This window comes from Arabidopsis thaliana, chromosome 2, assembly GCF_000001735.4.
Source record: "Arabidopsis thaliana chromosome 2, partial sequence".
Taxonomy (NCBI): domain Eukaryota; kingdom Viridiplantae; phylum Streptophyta; class Magnoliopsida; order Brassicales; family Brassicaceae; genus Arabidopsis; species Arabidopsis thaliana.
In genome coordinates, this window is record NC_003071.7 from 18,522,250 (window position 1) to 18,541,334 (window position 19,085).

Genomic DNA, 19,085 nt, shown 5'->3' on the forward strand with positions numbered 1-19,085 from the left:
CAAAAAAAATATATATAAATTTTGATCTTTGCTCAACATTTTTTTTTGACACGGTAACAACTAACAACTGAAATCTGTTGCTCATCGGCATATTTTTATTCGTATAAATCACTCACTATCAATGACGTCAAAAAGAAAAGAAAATCATTCAACCATAGTTCTACTGTTTAGTCCATCCATCAATGTTATTGCTTGCTGAGCCAATTTAATCATTACAAAATAATTATGATATTTTCACGTACCACATGATTGTATCGACGTATCTAACAATTTACTCGAAATCATTACACATGTCCACGTGGGAAGCCCGTCACTTATTTTGGTCCGTTCCAAGATTTGATTGATTCTTATAATTTATTATTTGCTATCCGTGCAATCTGTATTAATAATAACATATGCTACGTTTTGAACACTAAAACATAGGGATACGCTGGAAAGGTGTGTAAGATATTAGAATTTCAGAATAACAGCTGTTCACATGCATGCAGAAATTATATTTATAAACAGAGATCATAAAGGCATACATAATCTAAGTAGCATTTATAAGAACTAAGGTGATCGATCGAACACTGAATTGAATTATATCAGAATGAACTTGCCGCCTTATCGGTGCTTTTTTAAAAAGTCGACGAAATATCTAGTGAATTGATCCGATAGAAAAAAGATGTCTTTAGATCAAATCGTTCGACAAATTTTTTCTTTCAAATATATAAATCCTAGACAAAATATATCTCAAAACGTCTGGACTCTGGATAGTTCAACTAGCTAGTTACCAAATTAAAATCTTTTGAAATAAGACTTTACTATGGTATAAGTTTTAAATGGTGACGGTCACAAGATGAATCGTATATGAAACTATAACACAATTGAATGCTGTTTTGTTTTTTGTTATTGACAGTTTTCGGATTCGCAACTTGTAACCATCTGAACCCTAATATTAATCATAGTTAAGGACTGAAAACAACAGCATCGAGCGTATTTCCGTTGAACAATCTTTACGAAATCCAAAATAAATAAATAAAGTTAAAAAGCAGAAAGTTTCAAGATTCAAAAAAAAAGTTAGCGAGGAGACATAGCGAGTGAGAGCCACGTGACTAAGATGTGTAAAGAATGGAGTGAGGAGAAAAAAAAAACAGACAAAGGACTTAAAATTAAATTAGATACGCCAGCGTTTCACGTGGGAAGTCACGTGATTGAGTATCCACGTGTCAATCCCACAAGTGAAATAATAGACGGGTTCCCATTGTCCTACCTTCGCACCACCCCCGCGCGTGTCTCTTTGCCTCTCTCTCACCGGACACCAATCATTTGATGCGACACGAGCTTCTTCTACGTAATTACATTTATACCCCTTAGCCTCCTCTCATGATGTTATGATCACACAGCCTCGATCCAATGCGTTTTGGATTGTGTGTGGGTGTCCAGCTGTTATCCATGTGAATTGCACGTGATCTCGCTTTGTTTGAGAAATTAGATTTCATTGCACTAAAATTGGTAGAGAGACAATTAGAACTTGAGTGATGGATAATTCGTCTTTTCTTAAGACGATATCTATTTAACTATATTAGACTTATGAACAAAACTAAAAATTTCATTTGAAATGTACTATCGCTCAAGATCTCAAGGCCTTCATATTGTTCTTTTTTTTTTTAATCAAAATTTTAAGTAATATCAATTATAAGTGGTTTTTAGATTATAGATTTTTGGTTTTGGTCTTTGGATTTTACACAAAAGAAGAAATAAAATAAATGGAAAAATATATAAAATAAATAAATTCAAATGGTAATTCTAAAAACTAGTAAATATGGTTTTTGGATTTTGGGAAAGAATTGACAAAATCTCTTTAAATCTAGATTCTCTAATTTTTAGGAAATCATTTTTATTATAATCTTGAATGAGTAACAAATTGTTTTTTTCCAAAATCAAAAACTAAAAACCATTTCAGAATCTACAAACAATAAAAAAGTCTTAATATTTGCATATAAGTCAAACTGGTGGTATCTGGGTTAAACTTAACAAAATGTGTTGGGCCTAAATAAGCTCAATTAAAACGGGCCTTTTCTCAAGTACACCGGTCAAAATCAAATTTTATCCACAAGGAGTCGCTTTTGGCTTATCCACTGAAACAAAGAGACTCGTTGGATTCGTGAAGCCGAAAAAAAAAAAAAAATGGTAATTCTCAGCAACGTCTCGTTGTTCTCCTGCTGCAACATCTCTCAGAAACCATCTCTCTTTTCTCCGTCTTCTCGTAGTTCTCATTGTCCCATTCGTTGCTCACAGTCACAGGTAACCTCCAAAATTTTTTCTCCAACCTCCTCTGAACCGCTTTGAGAAAGAAGAAAAAAAACGGTTGTGATAAAGAAAGAGCCAAATTTGAATTTAGTAGTTGATTACACTTCTAGCTTTTGTTTAGTGAAGATTCGTAGGAACTGATTCATGTTTGATCTTTGTGGTCTATCTTATGTAGTTATGTTAGAACATATGTTCATGTTTGTATGTATAGTTGATACTAGTATTGTTGATACATTGAGAAGAAAACTGATTTTGAGGTAATGTTTGACCTAGACAAGATCCAGTTTTATATTTCCGTTGAGATTCAGACAATATTCTTTTTTGTGTTTTTCTGTTTTTGGGCAGGAAGGGAAAGAAGTGGTTACCAGTCCTTTGAGAAGTGTGGTTTGGTCATTAGGAGAAGAGGTTTCAAAGAGAAGTCTATTTGCACTTGTCTCTGCTTCTCTCTTCTTTGTTGATCCTGCTCTTGCTTTTAAGGTAACCTTTTGTTCTACTTATCTCCTTTTAATTCTATTCTTGAATCTGTAGTGAAAGTAAATAAAGGAACTTACATATAGTGGTAGTACACAATTGGTATAGATTATAAAAGGTCGAAACTTTAAAGCAAGTGATGATCAGATCACCATAGATAAGTTATTGTGAGCAAACCTTTCGTTTTTTATGGAAATTTTATCATCCTATCTAAATTGGAAACCATTGAGTCTTAAGATTAGGCACTTTCTTTGTTAGCAACTAGAATGATAAGTTGAAACAGTTTGCCCTGTAGTTTCACTGTCAAGCTAATGGTAGTATGGTACTTTGTTTACCATTGTATATATGGCCTCCGAATTATTTTAGGTGTCTGTAGCAACAAAGCTTCTTGGAAATGTTATCTTAGTTCTTGATGGATTTCATATTCTAGTGACTAAGATATCATAAGATGTTCTTCTCTATAGCTCACTTTATTTTCTGGATTTGGATGAAACCGAAAGGGTGGAGGTCCCTATGGTCAAGGAGTCACCAGGGGACAGGACTTATCTGGCAAAGATTTCAGTGGCCAGACTCTTATCAGGCAGGACTTCAAAACGGTAATACATTATGCAGTTATAGAAAGGACTTCAAAACGGTATACATTATGAAGTTATAGATTGTTATATATCATCATGAACACCATATTAATCATCCTTTTATTTGATGGTATTTTCGCCAGTCCATCCTAAGGCAAGCCAACTTCAAGGGTGCAAAGTTGTTAGGTGCTAGCTTCTTTGATGCAGATCTAACAGGTTTATTTTCTTTTCTTTATTGAGGTAGTAGAAGAACTGTAATAATAGAGACCACTTCTCATTCATGGATGTTAAACTCTTATCATGGTGAATCCAGGTGCTGATTTATCGGAAGCTGATCTCCGAGGTGCAGATTTCTCCTTGGCAAATGTAACAAAGGTTGTATTCGATGTTACATATACGTGTTGCTATATGATCTTAAATGTGTATAAAGCTAAGGATAACAAAAAGATCTTTGACATTAATGGCCCATAATAGTTAAAAATGCTACATCTTGCAGGTGAATCTAACGAACGCTAACTTAGAAGGAGCGACTGTTACTGGAAACACATCATTCAAGGGATCAAACATTACAGGCGCAGGTGAAAAAAGAAAAGAAAACTTTCATAATAACAATAAGCACATCTCTTTATTACCTCTGAGCTTCACATAAAGTTTGATACGTTTGTGTGTATAAATTTGAATTGGATTTAGACTTCACTGATGTCCCTCTAAGAGATGATCAGCGAGTATACCTTTGCAAAGTTGCGGATGGGTAAAATTCTGCTGCTCTTATCTCTTAGAATCTATATCTTATATTCTGTCTGAAACTCACAGCAGAATGTGATTATATTGTTTGTATGTTTGTTTTGTCTTTCACTCATTAGAGTTAACGCGACTACTGGGAATGCAACGCGGGACACATTGCTTTGCAACTAAACTATGAAATGTAAAGCTTTGGACTGTGGGAGTCTTCTTCTTATAATTTTTCTTTGAGATTTGACCATTGGTGAAGCTTTTTGTGCATGTTGTTCAAAGAATGTGTTTGTATATATTATGTACTAATCTCAAGCTTGACCTTGAGAGATTGATTATGTATAACTTCCCACATGCTCCGTCTTTGTGGAGGTGATTAGCTACTGGTTTTTGTTTTATTTATTGGTCTGAATCACAAGAATTATTATGACATTTTTTTTGCAACTTTTACTTGTAAACTTCATGCAGTTTGATTAACAAATATAGTTTGTATAAATTACGAACGCGTGTAATAATCTTATTTGATTCCTTGAAAAGAAGCAAACTTCAAATGTTGTTTCTGATTTTTTAAAATTGGCCTCACAAGCAAAATAAAGAAAATACAACTGGAGATATTGTATTAATAATTGAATACTATGTACAGCTGGTATCTCTTAAATCTAAAGAAAAAATATGATGCATATGTAGAAATATATATTACTCAGATTCGGTTACAAAAAGACATAATTCAACAAAACCCCGAAAATTATTTTTAAAATGAGAAAATAATAATAACAGCTGAAATGATTTATATTTCTTCTAAAACGTTGTACATGCATGCACTCACCGTGAAATGTGAAATAAATTTATTTCAATCTTTTGATACTATGCAGTCAATGATATTTTTTTCCTTATAACCCCAACCGTTGCATCCAGACGTAGCATATAGAAGAAGGAAAAAAAAAAAGGAATTTCGTTTCTCTTGGTGTTAAAAGGAGTGGGAAGAAAAGAGATTAGAGCGACGGCCTCCATGAGTACTTCGGCGGGATTTGTGCTCAATGCTAATGCGCTTGCGTATAATCCAAATCCGGACTTACGTTCTCTGTTTGTCACCTTCTCCAACGGGTTTCCTCTCACAGAATACCAAATCTTCTGTTACTTCAACTGGCAAGTGTAACCCTAACTCATAAAATCTATTAAATGGATGATAGTTTTTGGTTATGTAGTGCAAATGATTTGTCACAAGGCGATTTTACACTATCGTGAAACTTACTTTACCTTGCATCTTAGAAGGTTGGCTATGTGTAGTAGAAAGTAGACACACGTCTACGAAGTCTATAGATTGATAAAGATCTTAGTTTAGTTTTGTACTAATAGATCTCGACTTGCATCATAGAAGGTTGGCTATGTTGTAGTAGACACACATCCACGATGTCTATAGATTGATAACAATTTTGGTTTAGTTTGTACTAATAGATCTCGACTTGCATCTCACAGTCACGCTTCTTGATACAATAGTTATTAATTAGTTATACGAACAATTTGTTTTTTTAATTACATCTTTTATATGATTCAATTGGTTCAATTATGTGTATATGTGTGATGATGATGATTAGGATGTACCCGGGGAGTGTGATGGAGGTGTTTGTGCACAAGCCTACGCCAACAGCGAAGGTTGCTGGGCAAGGCTTGTTCGGGAAGGTGATGTTCAATTCTCCTTTCATACCAGATTTCGTGCTGGGGCCTTATGAAAAGGTTTGCTTTTCTGTCTACGGACGTCCCATGTACTGCAGGAGGTTTGTTAGTCAGAGACCAAGAAACGCCAATGCTTAAGTTTAAGTGAAACCTTTTCGTGGTTTCTTGAATAAGTTTCGTTGTTGTTTTTAATTTTATGAATAAAGGGAGTGAACTAGTCTCCCATATGGTATGTAATCACCTATTTTATTTCATTTCAATGTTGTTGACAAAAACTATGTTAAAGTAATATGTTTTATTTTAAGTGGTTGACTATATCTAGTTATTGTTTTTTTTATTTCATTTTATGTTTTTCTTTTTTTTGGTATGATTTTTAGATATCTTTTTGTGATTATGTTAATTTTAAATCCATATATTGCATTTTATTTTAGATAAGGAAAATGAGTTGGAGGATGGCTCTGAATATTGACTACTATATTTAGTCACTAAGATTGAATCATTGATTTGATATTAGAAACGAAAATTTATTATATAGAAAATAAAGTAACCGATTTTTTTTAAGTATGCCTCTGCAGAATGGATGAAAATATATTGTAATAATAATATACATAGTCTCGTTTGATTTCGTGTATATAGCAAGTAGGAGTAGCAAACTAGCAATCTACAATTTTCGGGAGAGATTTCATTAGTGTGATTTTTGTCTTTGTGTGTCACTTATAGAACGGAAGCCAACGTCCCAAGCAAAGTCAACACGAGGATAACGACTGCGCCAACGGTGGCAGTTCCTGTCCAAAGCCCAAAGGTCTTTGAAGTAGACTGAGAGTGGCGAAGGATGTCCTTTTTTTGTATTCTGATAAAGTTGAAACGATCCTCGTAGTATTTGTTGAGCCTCTGGGCTATGTCGATCGTAATAGTGAGAGCCATAATCAACAATCCCTAAACACAGCTTGTTAACCTTGTACGATACAAATTTTGAGCGTCCCAACTAGTTCTTTATTATAGCTTATATTAAAAAAAAAAAACACATATATATATATATATATATATATATATATAACAGAGTATAATTTAATTTAGTTCAATGTTTACTATTTGAGCCCGATCAATGATTGATTAATGGTAAGCGACATTTAACGACATATTTTCTGTTTATTTAGTTTTTTAAAAAATATACGTGTTAGTTATAATAAGAAACACAAAAATAATTATTTACAAACCCTATATATAGAATGCATTTTTTTTTAAAAGGATTTTTATAAATTTTGAAAACTAAATAAACGAAAAATATCGTTAATGACCGTTTACTGTTTTAAATATAATTATCGTTAAACATTAATAAACTACTGATCGAGGTCAAATTTGACAACTTGAAAGTTTATGTAGATAACCTAATTAGTTGGAAGGTTTACATGAGAATATGGAAAAAAATGTAAACGTTCTTGTAGGAAAATTGTTTCAACTTGAATATTTTATATAAAAACAAAAAAATTGGAGGTTTTAACGGAGAAAATGTTTTGAGAGATTTTTCTGAGAATTTTAACTTGAAGATACATAATCAAAAGATGACGTTAGCCATGATGGACTAAATAAAGAAAATATGAAAAAGAAGCATTATTTGTGGAACAAAGTCGAGCAAAGAGAAAACCAAATTAAACATTGGAGAAAAAAAACAACTATTGTTTGTTTCGTATATAACAAGAGACAATCTACGGTCCTCGGAACATAGCCGGAGGCGGTGGAGAATTATTATCCTTCTGCGTCACCTGGAGTACGGAAGCAACCGTCCCAATCAAAGTCAACACGAGGATAACGGCGGCGGCAATGGTGGCAGTTCCGGTCCAAAGATCTTTAAAGTAAACTCGCCGGAGTGTGGCTATGGATCTATTGCGACGGCTTTCGTAGTGTTTGTTGAGTCTATCGGCTATACCGTAATAGTGAGATCCAAAATCCACAAGCCCTAAACACAGCTTGTTTACCATTTCCGCCACCGATGCTTGATGTCCTAACCAGTTCTTTATAACTCCTTGTAACGGAAAATGTGAAGATATGTTAATTAGGAATCTCATAAATTTGTCTGACTAATAACTTAATCTTTAAAACCAAGATATATATTTTGTATAGAGTTTTTACCTTTCTTGACGAGCAAGTCAACGTCTTGGTCGGTGTCGATAAGAAAATCCAAGAAAGCTATGTAGTTACAAACATAAGCAGTGAGAGGGTAATGACATTGCTCGAGGGCCATTAAGTTCCTCATAATCCTCTCGGTGTTGTCGTCCGCTAAGAAACAAGGTATTTCCAAGATTCCGCGTTCGAAAGTTATCACCAACGATAAATCGTTTTTTCTTTCCAGACGCACAAAATCCACTCCAGCACTGTCTAGTTTGTCTGCGTTGTGCAGACTCTTTATGATCTCCGGTGGCTTATCCTTTGCGCTTTTGATTTGTTCTTTTGTCAAACAAAGTGTTTCCACACGGACACGTCTGAACAAATCTGTAAAATGACGGAAATTCGTTCCTTCTTTGATCTCTCCTTTCAACCTAAAAGCTCGAAGGATAATGTCACGGAAAGTTTCCTTGGTTTTAAGATTTGCGAAAAAAGGTTTAGAGAGTTTCTCTAAAAGGACATAAGGGAGTTGGTTCTCGAGTAAGATTAGGTCTTCTAAAATAGTGGTTATGAGACAAGGCTCCTGGAAAATAATATCTTCTTCATGGAAAAGAATTTCTTCTTTCTTCTTGATGTTTTGAGTAGTTTCAGCCTGAATAAAGACCCCTAGTATGAACACCGAGTCGAGAAGGATCATATCAACGAAATCTTGAGGTTTGATCCAGTCCGTTGACTCGGCGTAGCTTTCTCTAACGAATTTCTCACTTGTTTCTATGATCTCCTTGAAAACTTCGATAATTTGATCCCCATATTTATTTGCAATAGCATTAAGGTACTTCTTCTTGTGAAGCTCCATGTTCATATAGTCCAAATATCTGAACAATGTAACATATTATATATTTTCCACATAAACACTATAATCTAGCATGTTATAAATGTAACTATAACACACAAACGCAAACATAAAAGCAGAAACCAGCCTTTTTCTTCTTCTGTATGGTTAATATATGCACACGTACCTTAAATCGGTTTTGGAAAGCTCAAGGGCATTAGCTTTCTTAGAATGTTGAAGTGGACCGATGAGAAGCATCTGAGGAGTGTATGCCTCTGGATTAACTCTCCTTAACCGGTTAGGTACTCTATAGATGCAACAATACTCTTTGCTAAACGAAGAAGGCCATATACCGGAAATCTCAGATTCATAGCAAGAATCCGGTTTATACGGTTTAGTCGTGACAGAAACAATCTTTGCTTTCTCAGCTGTTCCGTGTTTAGAAACCAATGGATCACGAAATCCTTCGCTCCATCTACCCACTTTACCAGATCCGGTTTCATTCTCCCTCGTACTTAGCTGTATTCCTTGTTCTAGATCCTCCATCAGCGGTTGCTTCTCCTACAAGTAAGAAGACATTTTGAAACTTCATTTATCTAAATTTTATGATAATCAGAGATAATTCTGCTTTTTTTTAAAAAAAATTGTTCAATTTACAAAAGTGGAAGAAAAGAAGAAGATAAATGAATTCTTTGATAAAAACATAATTAAACAAATTTAGGTTTTCCTCGAACCTTGGCCATGTATGCTGATATAGAAGTGATAACTAACGATATTTGGATTAAAGGCACGTTTCTTCTTTGAATATATATTTAATTGTGCGTGGGTTTTCACACCACGAGGTTAGGGATTTATAAATAAGATCACAAAATGACGTGAGTGTGAAGCTATCTAATTCAAGCATTTTTATATTGCTTCTGCCTTAGGGAAATTTATCCCAACTTTTTTCATTCCTTTATATGTTTCTGTTTAAATCATCTTCCGAGCAAAGAATTATGCTGTCAGGAGGTGAAGAATAACAAACAAACAAAAGTCCAACGCGGAACACATTGGACCATCTGATGTTCCTCACACAAGTTTCCTCAGGTTTCTTAACAGTTACTAGAGCCCATCATAATATCAGCCCATTGGGCTTTAAGTCTGCCCCTATATATCATTTGGGTCGGAGCTACAACTGTCAAGACAATCTTAACCAAACTACAATTTCGGCGCTTCTTTTTCTTTCCAATCATAGGCAACTAATTATTTTGTCAGGTGATACTGATACTTGCCATGTTAACTTTTTTTTAACGGTTTCGAATACCTTAAACTATGAGCGATATACCTGTTGTTGGATTCGTTTTGTGAAAAAAAAAACATATCAATTAGAGACCTACAAAATTCTCACAATAGTGGTGGGGGTCTAAATGTGACAAAATACATTATTCATTCATTTATACCCAACGTATGGATGAAGGACACCTCATTGGTTATCTATAGTATTTAACTTTCATTGACTATAAATATTAATTTTCCAAGTAGAAAAAAACGCAAAAGTTACAAGAGCGAGCATATAATCCAAAATAAAGATGGACATATAATAATGAAAAGTAAATAAAGAAGCAGAAACTTCAAGAATTATTCGGGGGTGGAAAAATAGGAGAAAAGAAAAAAAAAAAAAAAGTGGATCATAATCAAATTTTGTCTCTTTAAAGATGCAATTTAATATGACAAATAAAATTATGGAGACAAAGACAATTCGTAGGGCAGCCACTAATAGATATATAAATGATGTGATGTAGACCTATTTCGCTCTTAATTTTGTTCTTCCTCTACATTATACATACCTTTTCCCTTGCATGACTGGATTTGTTTATAAATATAAATCTTAATTTAGTTTTCACTATGACAAAAAGGTATTCATGAAAGGTCTTAATCTCTGTTTTTTATTTTTGTAACTATTTTTTTTTATATTTGAAAATATTGATGTCGATTACCAACGTTAGTATAAGGTTTCTGGTTTTAAATTCAAAATAAATTGGTAATAAACATTTGTGTTGTAATAAATACTCCAAATCTATGTAATCCAACGGTTTCGGGATTAGATCAAATGTTAAAATATCCAACGTGAAAGAAACCTTTAGTAATCATCAATTTATTACTAATGTGCATGTGTAACGTATTAAAAACTTTTGGAGACTATTTTCTTATCATTCAATTATATTAAAAGAAAAGTCGTTTACATTACTAATTTGTTTATGTATTTTATATAAAAAGGAAAAGAACAAAAAAAATTGCATTTGAAACACCGAGTCCTGCAGTTTAATAAAAGAAGAAGAAACAGAGAGTCCTTAGTTTTATATAGAACACAGAAATTTCAATACATGTTTTCATAAATATTTTGAAATTATAATGGGTCTTAATATATATTAATTACAATCGTGTTATTATTATAACTAGAATGATATTCAGTCGGACCAAAAGCAAGATTTGGAGGATCTGAATTGGTGTGGCCCAAAGGGATGTTACCACTCAACGAACTTCCACAATTACCAAAAAAACTATAATAGGTACGTTTATGATTTCAAAGAAAAATACCACAAAGAAAAAAACATTTTCTTGGATTACTATCCTGTTTTTAGCTGAAAAACTTTGTCATCATCAAACGTTTTATAAAAGTATCATGGCTTTTTGCAAAGATATTTCAGTAAATAACTTCATTATTATTTTGTTGGTTTTCATTTTCATATAACAATATACTTAAAAAAAATGTGAATTTGAACTTTGAAATACAAACAAGACATTTTTGATAATTTCTATTTTAAAATCAGATTCTCGCTAATTTTATTGTCTCAACTTTGTATTGCAAAATTCATCTAAATCAATGAAGACAGAGTTTATAAAAAACATTATTGCTAAATTCTGCGAGAGTTCCTCGCACTCAAAGGGGAACAGGTAAACTAAGTTGCACTATCAAACAACACAAAGTAGTAGCTCAATACTAGTAGTAGCTGTTATAAAATAAAACCAAGCTGGATCTATGAGAAAAGCAATACGTCTCTCATGACTCTTGCCCATCGCCTACTAGCTAATGGAAAATTTTCCAATTTATATTTTATTTTAATTTAATACGATTACCTCTTTTTGAGGGAAACATAGAATTGAATGAACAAAAGAGTGAGAGGGAACATCATATTTAAGTTTCTGAACCGCTTCTCCCTTACCCCTTTTATACGTATCGATGCATTATATGCATATTTGTACTTTGATTTATGTCTACGTATCGATGCATTATATGCTAGTATATTATTCACACTGCGATATATCAATGTATATATAGTTTATATATGAAGAAATACAGAATCCATTTTTTCCACGAAATAGAAGGAATTTAGAATGATGAATTAGGACCACTTTTTTCCCCTTACCGTATGGTTACATTCACAGATTTTTTCTTTTCCTTTTTACCTTTTAGCATAATATGTGACTGTCAATATCTTTAAAAGTTCTATCAAAAAACATCCTTATATACAACGTCGTTGAGATCTGATCTCCACCGTTGATCACACTAGTATTAACCAGATGGCGACATTTGATTGGTTCTTTCTTTACTACCAGTTTTGGTTGCATGCTGACACCGTATTAACTCTTCGCCGATCGATGATATGAATAATGTAACATGAAGATTAGAGGAATTTTCTCATTCTATTTGTGTTTTCCTTTTAACTAATTGTTTTTTTCTTTGTTGAAAAAATAAAAATAGTGGTTCTCCTTTTCTTTAAGTCTTTGATATTTTATTTTTGTACGATTAAAAACGAGTGGCATGTGCGCCATGTGTGCCCATTGACTTATATAAAATTATTAAATCTCACATCAATCATCGTATATCGCTCGCAGATTTTTCCCACAATCTCTGCTCTCTCTTTCTTGGTTTTTTAGACTTTTATTTTGTATCTATCTGTATGATTCTAACTTAAAATTGTGTATATATACACGAAAACTTGTTTTTAATCTATCAAACTCAATCACAGTTGTTTAACAAATAGAAAAAGCTCAATCAGCTACGTTGTGTTTTAATTTATTTCAAACCTACCGTCGTATATTTTCAAACTATATATTGCAGAGATATACCGAAATTATTCCTAATTTATTTCCAAAATACACCTACCATATATAACTCTTACTACTTGAGTTCATACTTAGCGATAGTTTGAATTCCTAATTGTTCTCTTACCAATATTCTCTAATGATCAAAACACACACACATGTTATCACCACTCAAAGAAACTAGTCGTTATGATATAAAAGTCGGTCTCCGTTTTGAATATGGAAACTCGCATATCAGAATTTTCCAGCTACTACCCAAAATGCTAGGATCAATTACGAATATTAAAATATAAATCATTGACAAATATAAGTATTCTGTTTTTTCGACGAAAACCAACTTGTGTCAATTTCTAATATATTTTGACGTTTTATGATTGAAATATAAAAACGTTATTCACCTGTACAATTGTCATCATTTTCATTATTCTACTACTATTATGTACCTACCATATAAAAACGTTTTTGAACTGTATACCATTTTCATCATTTCATGATTTTACCACAATGTACCATCATCGCAGCTATCAGTCTATCACACCGTGATGTCAATTATAATCACGAAGGATGAATGACAATATCATATAAAATATAATTGGACTATATAATAAAACAAATGAGAACCTGCAGATCAGTGTGACTAATGGGGTCAATATTCCTCAATCAACTAAAAAGATTCTAAATGAACAATAGCCACACTTTCCTGAAGTGGACAGTACTAAGCTACTAGCTCGATTTATTTCACAACTATGAGCATATATAGAGAATCTGTGCCTGCATGTGTATATGTACATATACTGTACACATAATTACATATACGTGTTAATAATGTCGTTCATTAATTGTTCAATGAATTCTTTTATAATAACAACTGGGGGAAATAATTAAATGGAAGGAGTATTTTCTATTTATTGTGGTGGCCAATGGCCATATATACAATAAATATCAAGTAAAGTGGTTTCCTAATTAATTATAATGGCGCCGAATCGAATATGACGTACTAACAGTCTTACACAGATACAATAACATATATATAGTTACGTTCTATACATATTCCTTCACATAAATTTGATATGGTACGTGTACGTTTTATATTAAATACCTAGACCCATTCGTATTAATTAAAATCTAATGACGTGGACAGCCATCTCAATTATGCTTTCATGCCTTTATTTTTCCTCTCGAGAAGGAAACAAAAAGCTTAATGACATTTAATTATGAAATTAATTAATTGAAAGAGATGGCTTAATGCTTTGGTCAAGGAGGCTAGGTGTGAATCTTGTGTTTCTTTATTTTATTACTCCTAGTGTATACTCGACTTATTTACGGCACGTGTAAACAAATACCTCGAGCCGACATGTAATTTGATTATTTGGACATAATTAGTTACTGTCGTAAGTCGTTAACTAGGTTATTTACTCGAAAAAAGTGACGTTCTTTTAATTTAGAAAACAAAAACTCTGACAAGTCTTTTAATAGACCCCAATAATATAGGGTTTTGGGGTTGGGGTTTGATAATGTTCTTTCAAATTTAAATTAATTATTTTAAAATCGCCCATTATCGTTTAACCTTTTTTAATTACGTATAGTATATAGATTAATATATACTTAAAATTTTTAGTCTGATAATGAAAATTCCGAAACAACATTTGTGTATGGGTTCTATCCGAGTCTTGGCATTGTATTCGTACTCTATTTCTTAATTTAACCAATCTAACATATTTACGAAAAAGAAAAAACTCTACGAGAAATAGAAATTAGAATAGATGCTAAATTTTTATAAATGACGACGTGACACTAACTCCAATTTTGTTTGGACGAATAAAAGTAGAAGATGGGAAATTCATGTGTTAAGAGGTGACGCACATGCACGAGGGTCGGGCCATATTAGACTAAAAGTAAAAAAAAAAAAAGTTTAAACGACTTGCCATGCAATTAATTTTTGTTCTTTTTTCCCTCAATAAAATACATAATATTTTTCCTTTTAATAACAAAATTGTTGTGTATGTACATAATAAATAAAACCATGTTGTTTCAATTTATTTTCACATGGAACAAAACTGGTTCGCTGAAACTGTGAATCTCAATAATATCTTTTTTGTTCTATGGACCCCATTCCATACTGCCTCCTTCGTTTTATTATAAAGAAAAAACATTATATTTTTTTCCATATAATATGAAAAAGCCAAAGAAAAAAAAAAGATTGTGGAGGAATATTAATACAGCCCACTTCACATCTATTTTTGTGCAACCATCTCTCTAAAGCTTCTTCTCTCATAACAATGGCAAGACAAATCAACATAGAGAGTAGTGTTTCTCAAGTTACCTTTATCTCCTCCGCCATCCCCGCCGTATCTTCCTCCTCCTCCATCACCGCTTCCGCCTCATTGTCCTCTTCACCTACTACATCTTCCTCTTCTTCGTCATCAACAAATTCTAACTTCATTGAGGAAGACAACTCTAAAAGAAAAGCATCTCGAAGATCATTGTCATCGTTAGTCTCCGTTGAAGACGATGATGATCAAAACGGTGGAGGTGGGAAACGGCGAAAGACCAACGGTGGAGATAAACATCCGACGTATAGAGGAGTGAGGATGAGGAGTTGGGGAAAATGGGTGTCGGAGATTAGAGAGCCGAGAAAGAAATCAAGAATCTGGCTCGGGACTTATCCAACGGCTGAGATGGCAGCTCGAGCTCATGACGTAGCGGCTTTAGCCATTAAAGGTACAACGGCTTACCTCAATTTTCCCAAGTTAGCCGGCGAGCTTCCTCGTCCAGTCACAAATTCTCCTAAAGACATTCAAGCCGCCGCCTCTTTAGCGGCCGTTAACTGGCAAGATTCGGTCAACGATGTGAGTAATTCTGAAGTGGCTGAAATAGTTGAAGCCGAGCCGAGTCGAGCCGTGGTGGCTCAGTTGTTTTCTTCGGACACAAGCACGACGACGACGACTCAGAGTCAAGAGTATTCGGAAGCTTCGTGTGCTTCGACTTCGGCGTGTACGGACAAAGACAGTGAGGAAGAGAAGCTGTTTGATTTGCCGGATTTGTTTACCGATGAGAATGAGATGATGATACGAAACGATGCGTTTTGCTACTACTCGTCCACGTGGCAGCTTTGTGGAGCCGATGCTGGGTTTCGGCTTGAAGAGCCGTTTTTTCTATCTGAATGACTAAAGTACCCCTCTCGAGAGAGCTCTCACTAACACTTTATTAGTTTGCCATTTACTTCTTCTTCATTTTCTCTATTTACGTTTGATATTTTTTTTTCTTTCCAACTTGAGTGATATTGATTTTTTGTAAAGAAACAATTTCTTTTTTTTTTCCTAGCAAAATCGTGTTTGTGTAATATAAATGTGGTGATAACATGTTGAAATATTGCAGAATAATATAATGTAGCCTTACAAAAATCGTTTGAGAGTATTTTTTAGACCCTATTATTGTTAGAATTCAATATGATTTATTCACAAACATTCTCATTTATCAAATACTTATTCTGTCAATATCAATACATTTTAGCCTAGTTAATCAGTAATAAAAATAACATATACTCCCTCTATTTTTTTTTTTTTGATTGTTTAGAAAAAAAAATTGTTTCTAAAAGATTGATTTTTTAAGTTTTCCATATAATATTTATTGGTTAGTATTGATAAATTGTAATTTTCAAGAAAAATAGTTAATTATCATTGGTTTAAAGTTATAGAAAACTGTAAAACACTAAAAATAATACATTTATAATCAACATTTAATATCTTTTCTTAATATATGTGTTTTTTCTAAACAATCAAATAAAAAGGTACAAATGGAGTACATATTAGTGATTTAGTACATCCTTTTCTTCAAACTAGTTCTATCTAGTTACCGGCAACCGCAATTACTAAGGATTTTGCTCTCTCTCTCTCAAGTCCATTTATCGATTACTATTTGAATTAGTAAAATTTGCATTTTAAATGTATTTCACTTGTTGACAAAGATCGTTATATTGTTCGCTTAGTACATACTTAATTATTACCAACATTAACTAAGATGCATATTTGTAAAGAGCATCATTAATTAACGCAGTCACACGTAATCCACGTTCTTGGGCTAGTTTTATAACTACCTTTTCCTTTTCGGATTAATATGTCATATATAGTGTATGAGTTTTGATGAGATGATGATTGTGAAAATTGACAGTGAAGAAGACAAACTTTTGATAAATTATTTAATTGTTATATATAAAACAAATCAAACTTAGGTGTTGGAAAATAACATGAGTCACATGGTGATGATGTCTTTGGTTCTTTTATCTACAACTTTAACATTTTTTGTTGTTAATTTTAGTGTTTTAATAGTGTTTTTTAACTTTGTTTGTTTGTCCACTTCTTTAATATATGTCAAAAGTGAAAGGATATAAAACTGTAATAAGGTGATTGCTTTTGGCCAACACCTTACTTTGTTCACCACTATGAGGCAATTTAAGACTGTTATTGATTCCCAAACATATTGGACCCTTAGATTTGAGAGTGACAAATAACTTTGTTATATATAAAACTAATTTTATTTAATAATTCTTTTTTTTGTCATAAGACTCATAACATACAACAACAGTAAATGGCAAAATAGGTGAAAACCCACTACATGAAACGATTTGCTCACACATAGGTTAGTACTAAACAAACAAAAAATAAACGAATCAAACTCATTATACAATACACATCTTTCAAAAATAGATTTATCGTCCACAACAAAATTCGTATTATACTCATATATCAAGTGTTTCATTCGATGGTTAAGTTTAGTTTTGAGATTGGAACTCGACCTTTATATCGAAGGGAGAAAAAGGTTAGGTTTATAATTGCCCTTGAAAATTTGTAATACTCGAATATACATGTACTATATATGTTGATTTGGTGAGACGTAGGGATAGTTGAAGACAGGTCATTAAATAGAAACATAGTGGGTGTACGAGTGAGCTCACTATCATTATCTCAAAACATGGTAATAATAATTAATTGATGGGTTAATTTTCTATTTTCTCATGATTTTAAGCTTTGAATGTATGTAGACAATTTAAGTCTCCAATTTATAGCAGCCTATGATCAATTACTTTATTTATATCGCGTTCTGTATACAACGTTAGGTACGTTCATACGTATCCTCCACAATTCCTAATCGACCATTTGTGTTTCTTTTTTGGAAACTTCTGAGTGTTATTGAAATGGGATTATATACTATATATATATATATATAATATTCCTACCTGACATGCATTTAAAAAAAAAAAAGATAACAATGACTTGAATTTCTTTTTTGCAACTGTAGTCGCGGACTATACGTTTTAAAACAGTTTTAACTTTAATTTAGAAGTGTAGCAAATTAATAGATATTCAAAGAAAGAGCGAGTCATCTAATAAATATATTTTTGATAAACCATAAAAAGTTTTGGTTTCAGTTTTAGTGTTTCACCAATCAAAATAGCATTGATTAAATTTTGTATGTACCTGGATTGTTTGGACGATTACCTGACTGACAAGATACAAGAAGGTGAATTTGTTGTTTGGCATCTTGTGGCATGCAAACCTAACTATGGACAGACTCTTAATCAGTCCATTTTATATTCTTAAGACTACGATATTTGCCACTGGTTCCGTATTATTGGACGGTACAACTATAGATATATTATCTCTTCTTTTTTACTAGCAATGTGTAAAACCAATAATATATCTAATTCAAAAAAGCAAAGGAAAAGGAACCCTATGTATACCAAGAGGGAGCTAATTATATTGAAAATGTTGAAAATAGTATACAAACTTAATTTTTATCATAAATTCGAATTATTTGGATCGAAATTGATCTTGTCCCGTGACACTATTTTCAAGGTAATTAATTTCAACAAGTATAATAGACTAATAAGATCAGATTTTTTTGTTGTTGTTACCAAATAAAATATAGAGTAAAATGAAAAAGATTTGAAATGTGTATAGTTGTATTAAAAAAAAAAAATCAAGTTCCACAAAAAAGATAAAATTGAAGAAAATGGAGTCGTAGTGCTTTAGGAAAAGTAATTAAGATACTAAGTGTATGATTGTTTTCCTCTTTCGTCAATATTATGCTTTTAAAAGAGAAAAATGCAGGTTGACAGTGTATTAAGCTATTTTCTTGTTGGTCTTAGTTTACTTATTTATGTGCGTGACCTTATTTTATTTCTTGTTGGTTTAAGCTATTTTCTTTCTCTTTTACAGTTTTACCTCAAAAACAAAAACAAAAACCACTGTATAATATATATAGATAATGTGTCAAAATGTTCGTAAATATAACAACGAAAAAATAGGAACAAGGAAAAC

At 32.5% G+C, this 19,085-nt stretch overlaps 4 protein-coding genes and 2 long non-coding RNA genes across 7 annotated transcripts; 4 read left to right on the forward strand and 2 right to left on the reverse strand.

The window, feature by feature from the left end:
* Positions 1–983: 983 nt before the first annotated feature.
* AT2G09585 lies at positions 984–1,311 on the reverse strand. The gene has a single exon (NR_140564.1). It is a non-coding gene; the product is annotated as an other RNA (long non-coding RNA).
* Positions 1,146–1,534, forward strand: AT2G09590. Its single transcript, NR_140565.1, has 2 exons — positions 1,146–1,334; positions 1,429–1,534. It is a non-coding gene; the product is annotated as an other RNA (long non-coding RNA).
* A 527-nt stretch (positions 1,535–2,061) lies between these two features.
* AT2G44920 (Tetratricopeptide repeat (TPR)-like superfamily protein) lies at positions 2,062–4,578 on the forward strand. Of its 2 annotated transcripts, NM_130056.6 has the most exons (8): positions 2,062–2,286; positions 2,638–2,769; positions 3,264–3,359; positions 3,482–3,554; positions 3,652–3,713; positions 3,835–3,916; positions 4,029–4,089; positions 4,202–4,578. In NM_130056.6, exons 1-8 carry the CDS (start codon positions 2,170–2,172, stop codon positions 4,251–4,253), a joined length of 675 nt encoding a protein of 224 aa, NP_566030.1. In that variant the 5' UTR covers positions 2,062–2,169; the 3' UTR covers positions 4,254–4,578. The 2 variants fall into 2 exon arrangements, with proteins under 2 accessions (NP_566030.1, NP_566031.1); NM_130057.4 differs by having other exon boundaries at positions 2,121–2,286; positions 3,835–4,089; positions 4,202–4,577.
* A 423-nt stretch (positions 4,579–5,001) lies between these two features.
* On the forward strand, positions 5,002–6,046 carry AT2G44925 (uncharacterized protein). Its single transcript, NM_001337107.1, has 2 exons — positions 5,002–5,216; positions 5,666–6,046. The coding sequence occupies exons 1-2, from the start codon at positions 5,080–5,082 to the stop codon at positions 5,880–5,882; spliced, it is 354 nt and encodes a 117-aa protein (NP_001318426.1). The 5' UTR covers positions 5,002–5,079; the 3' UTR covers positions 5,883–6,046.
* Positions 6,047–7,238: 1,192 nt separating this feature from the next.
* Positions 7,239–9,503, reverse strand: AT2G44930 (transmembrane protein, putative (DUF247)). Its single transcript, NM_130058.2, has 4 exons — positions 9,414–9,503; positions 8,867–9,240; positions 7,875–8,722; positions 7,239–7,767 (listed from the first exon to the last, which is right to left on the reverse strand). Exons 1-4 carry the CDS (start codon positions 9,420–9,422, stop codon positions 7,451–7,453), a joined length of 1,548 nt encoding a protein of 515 aa, NP_566032.1. The 5' UTR covers positions 9,423–9,503; the 3' UTR covers positions 7,239–7,450.
* A 5,424-nt stretch (positions 9,504–14,927) lies between these two features.
* AT2G44940 (Integrase-type DNA-binding superfamily protein) lies at positions 14,928–16,230 on the forward strand. The gene has a single exon (NM_130059.4). The coding sequence runs from the start codon at positions 15,045–15,047 to the stop codon at positions 15,930–15,932; it is 888 nt and encodes a 295-aa protein (NP_182021.1). The 5' UTR covers positions 14,928–15,044; the 3' UTR covers positions 15,933–16,230.
* Positions 16,231–19,085: the final 2,855 nt, after the last annotated feature.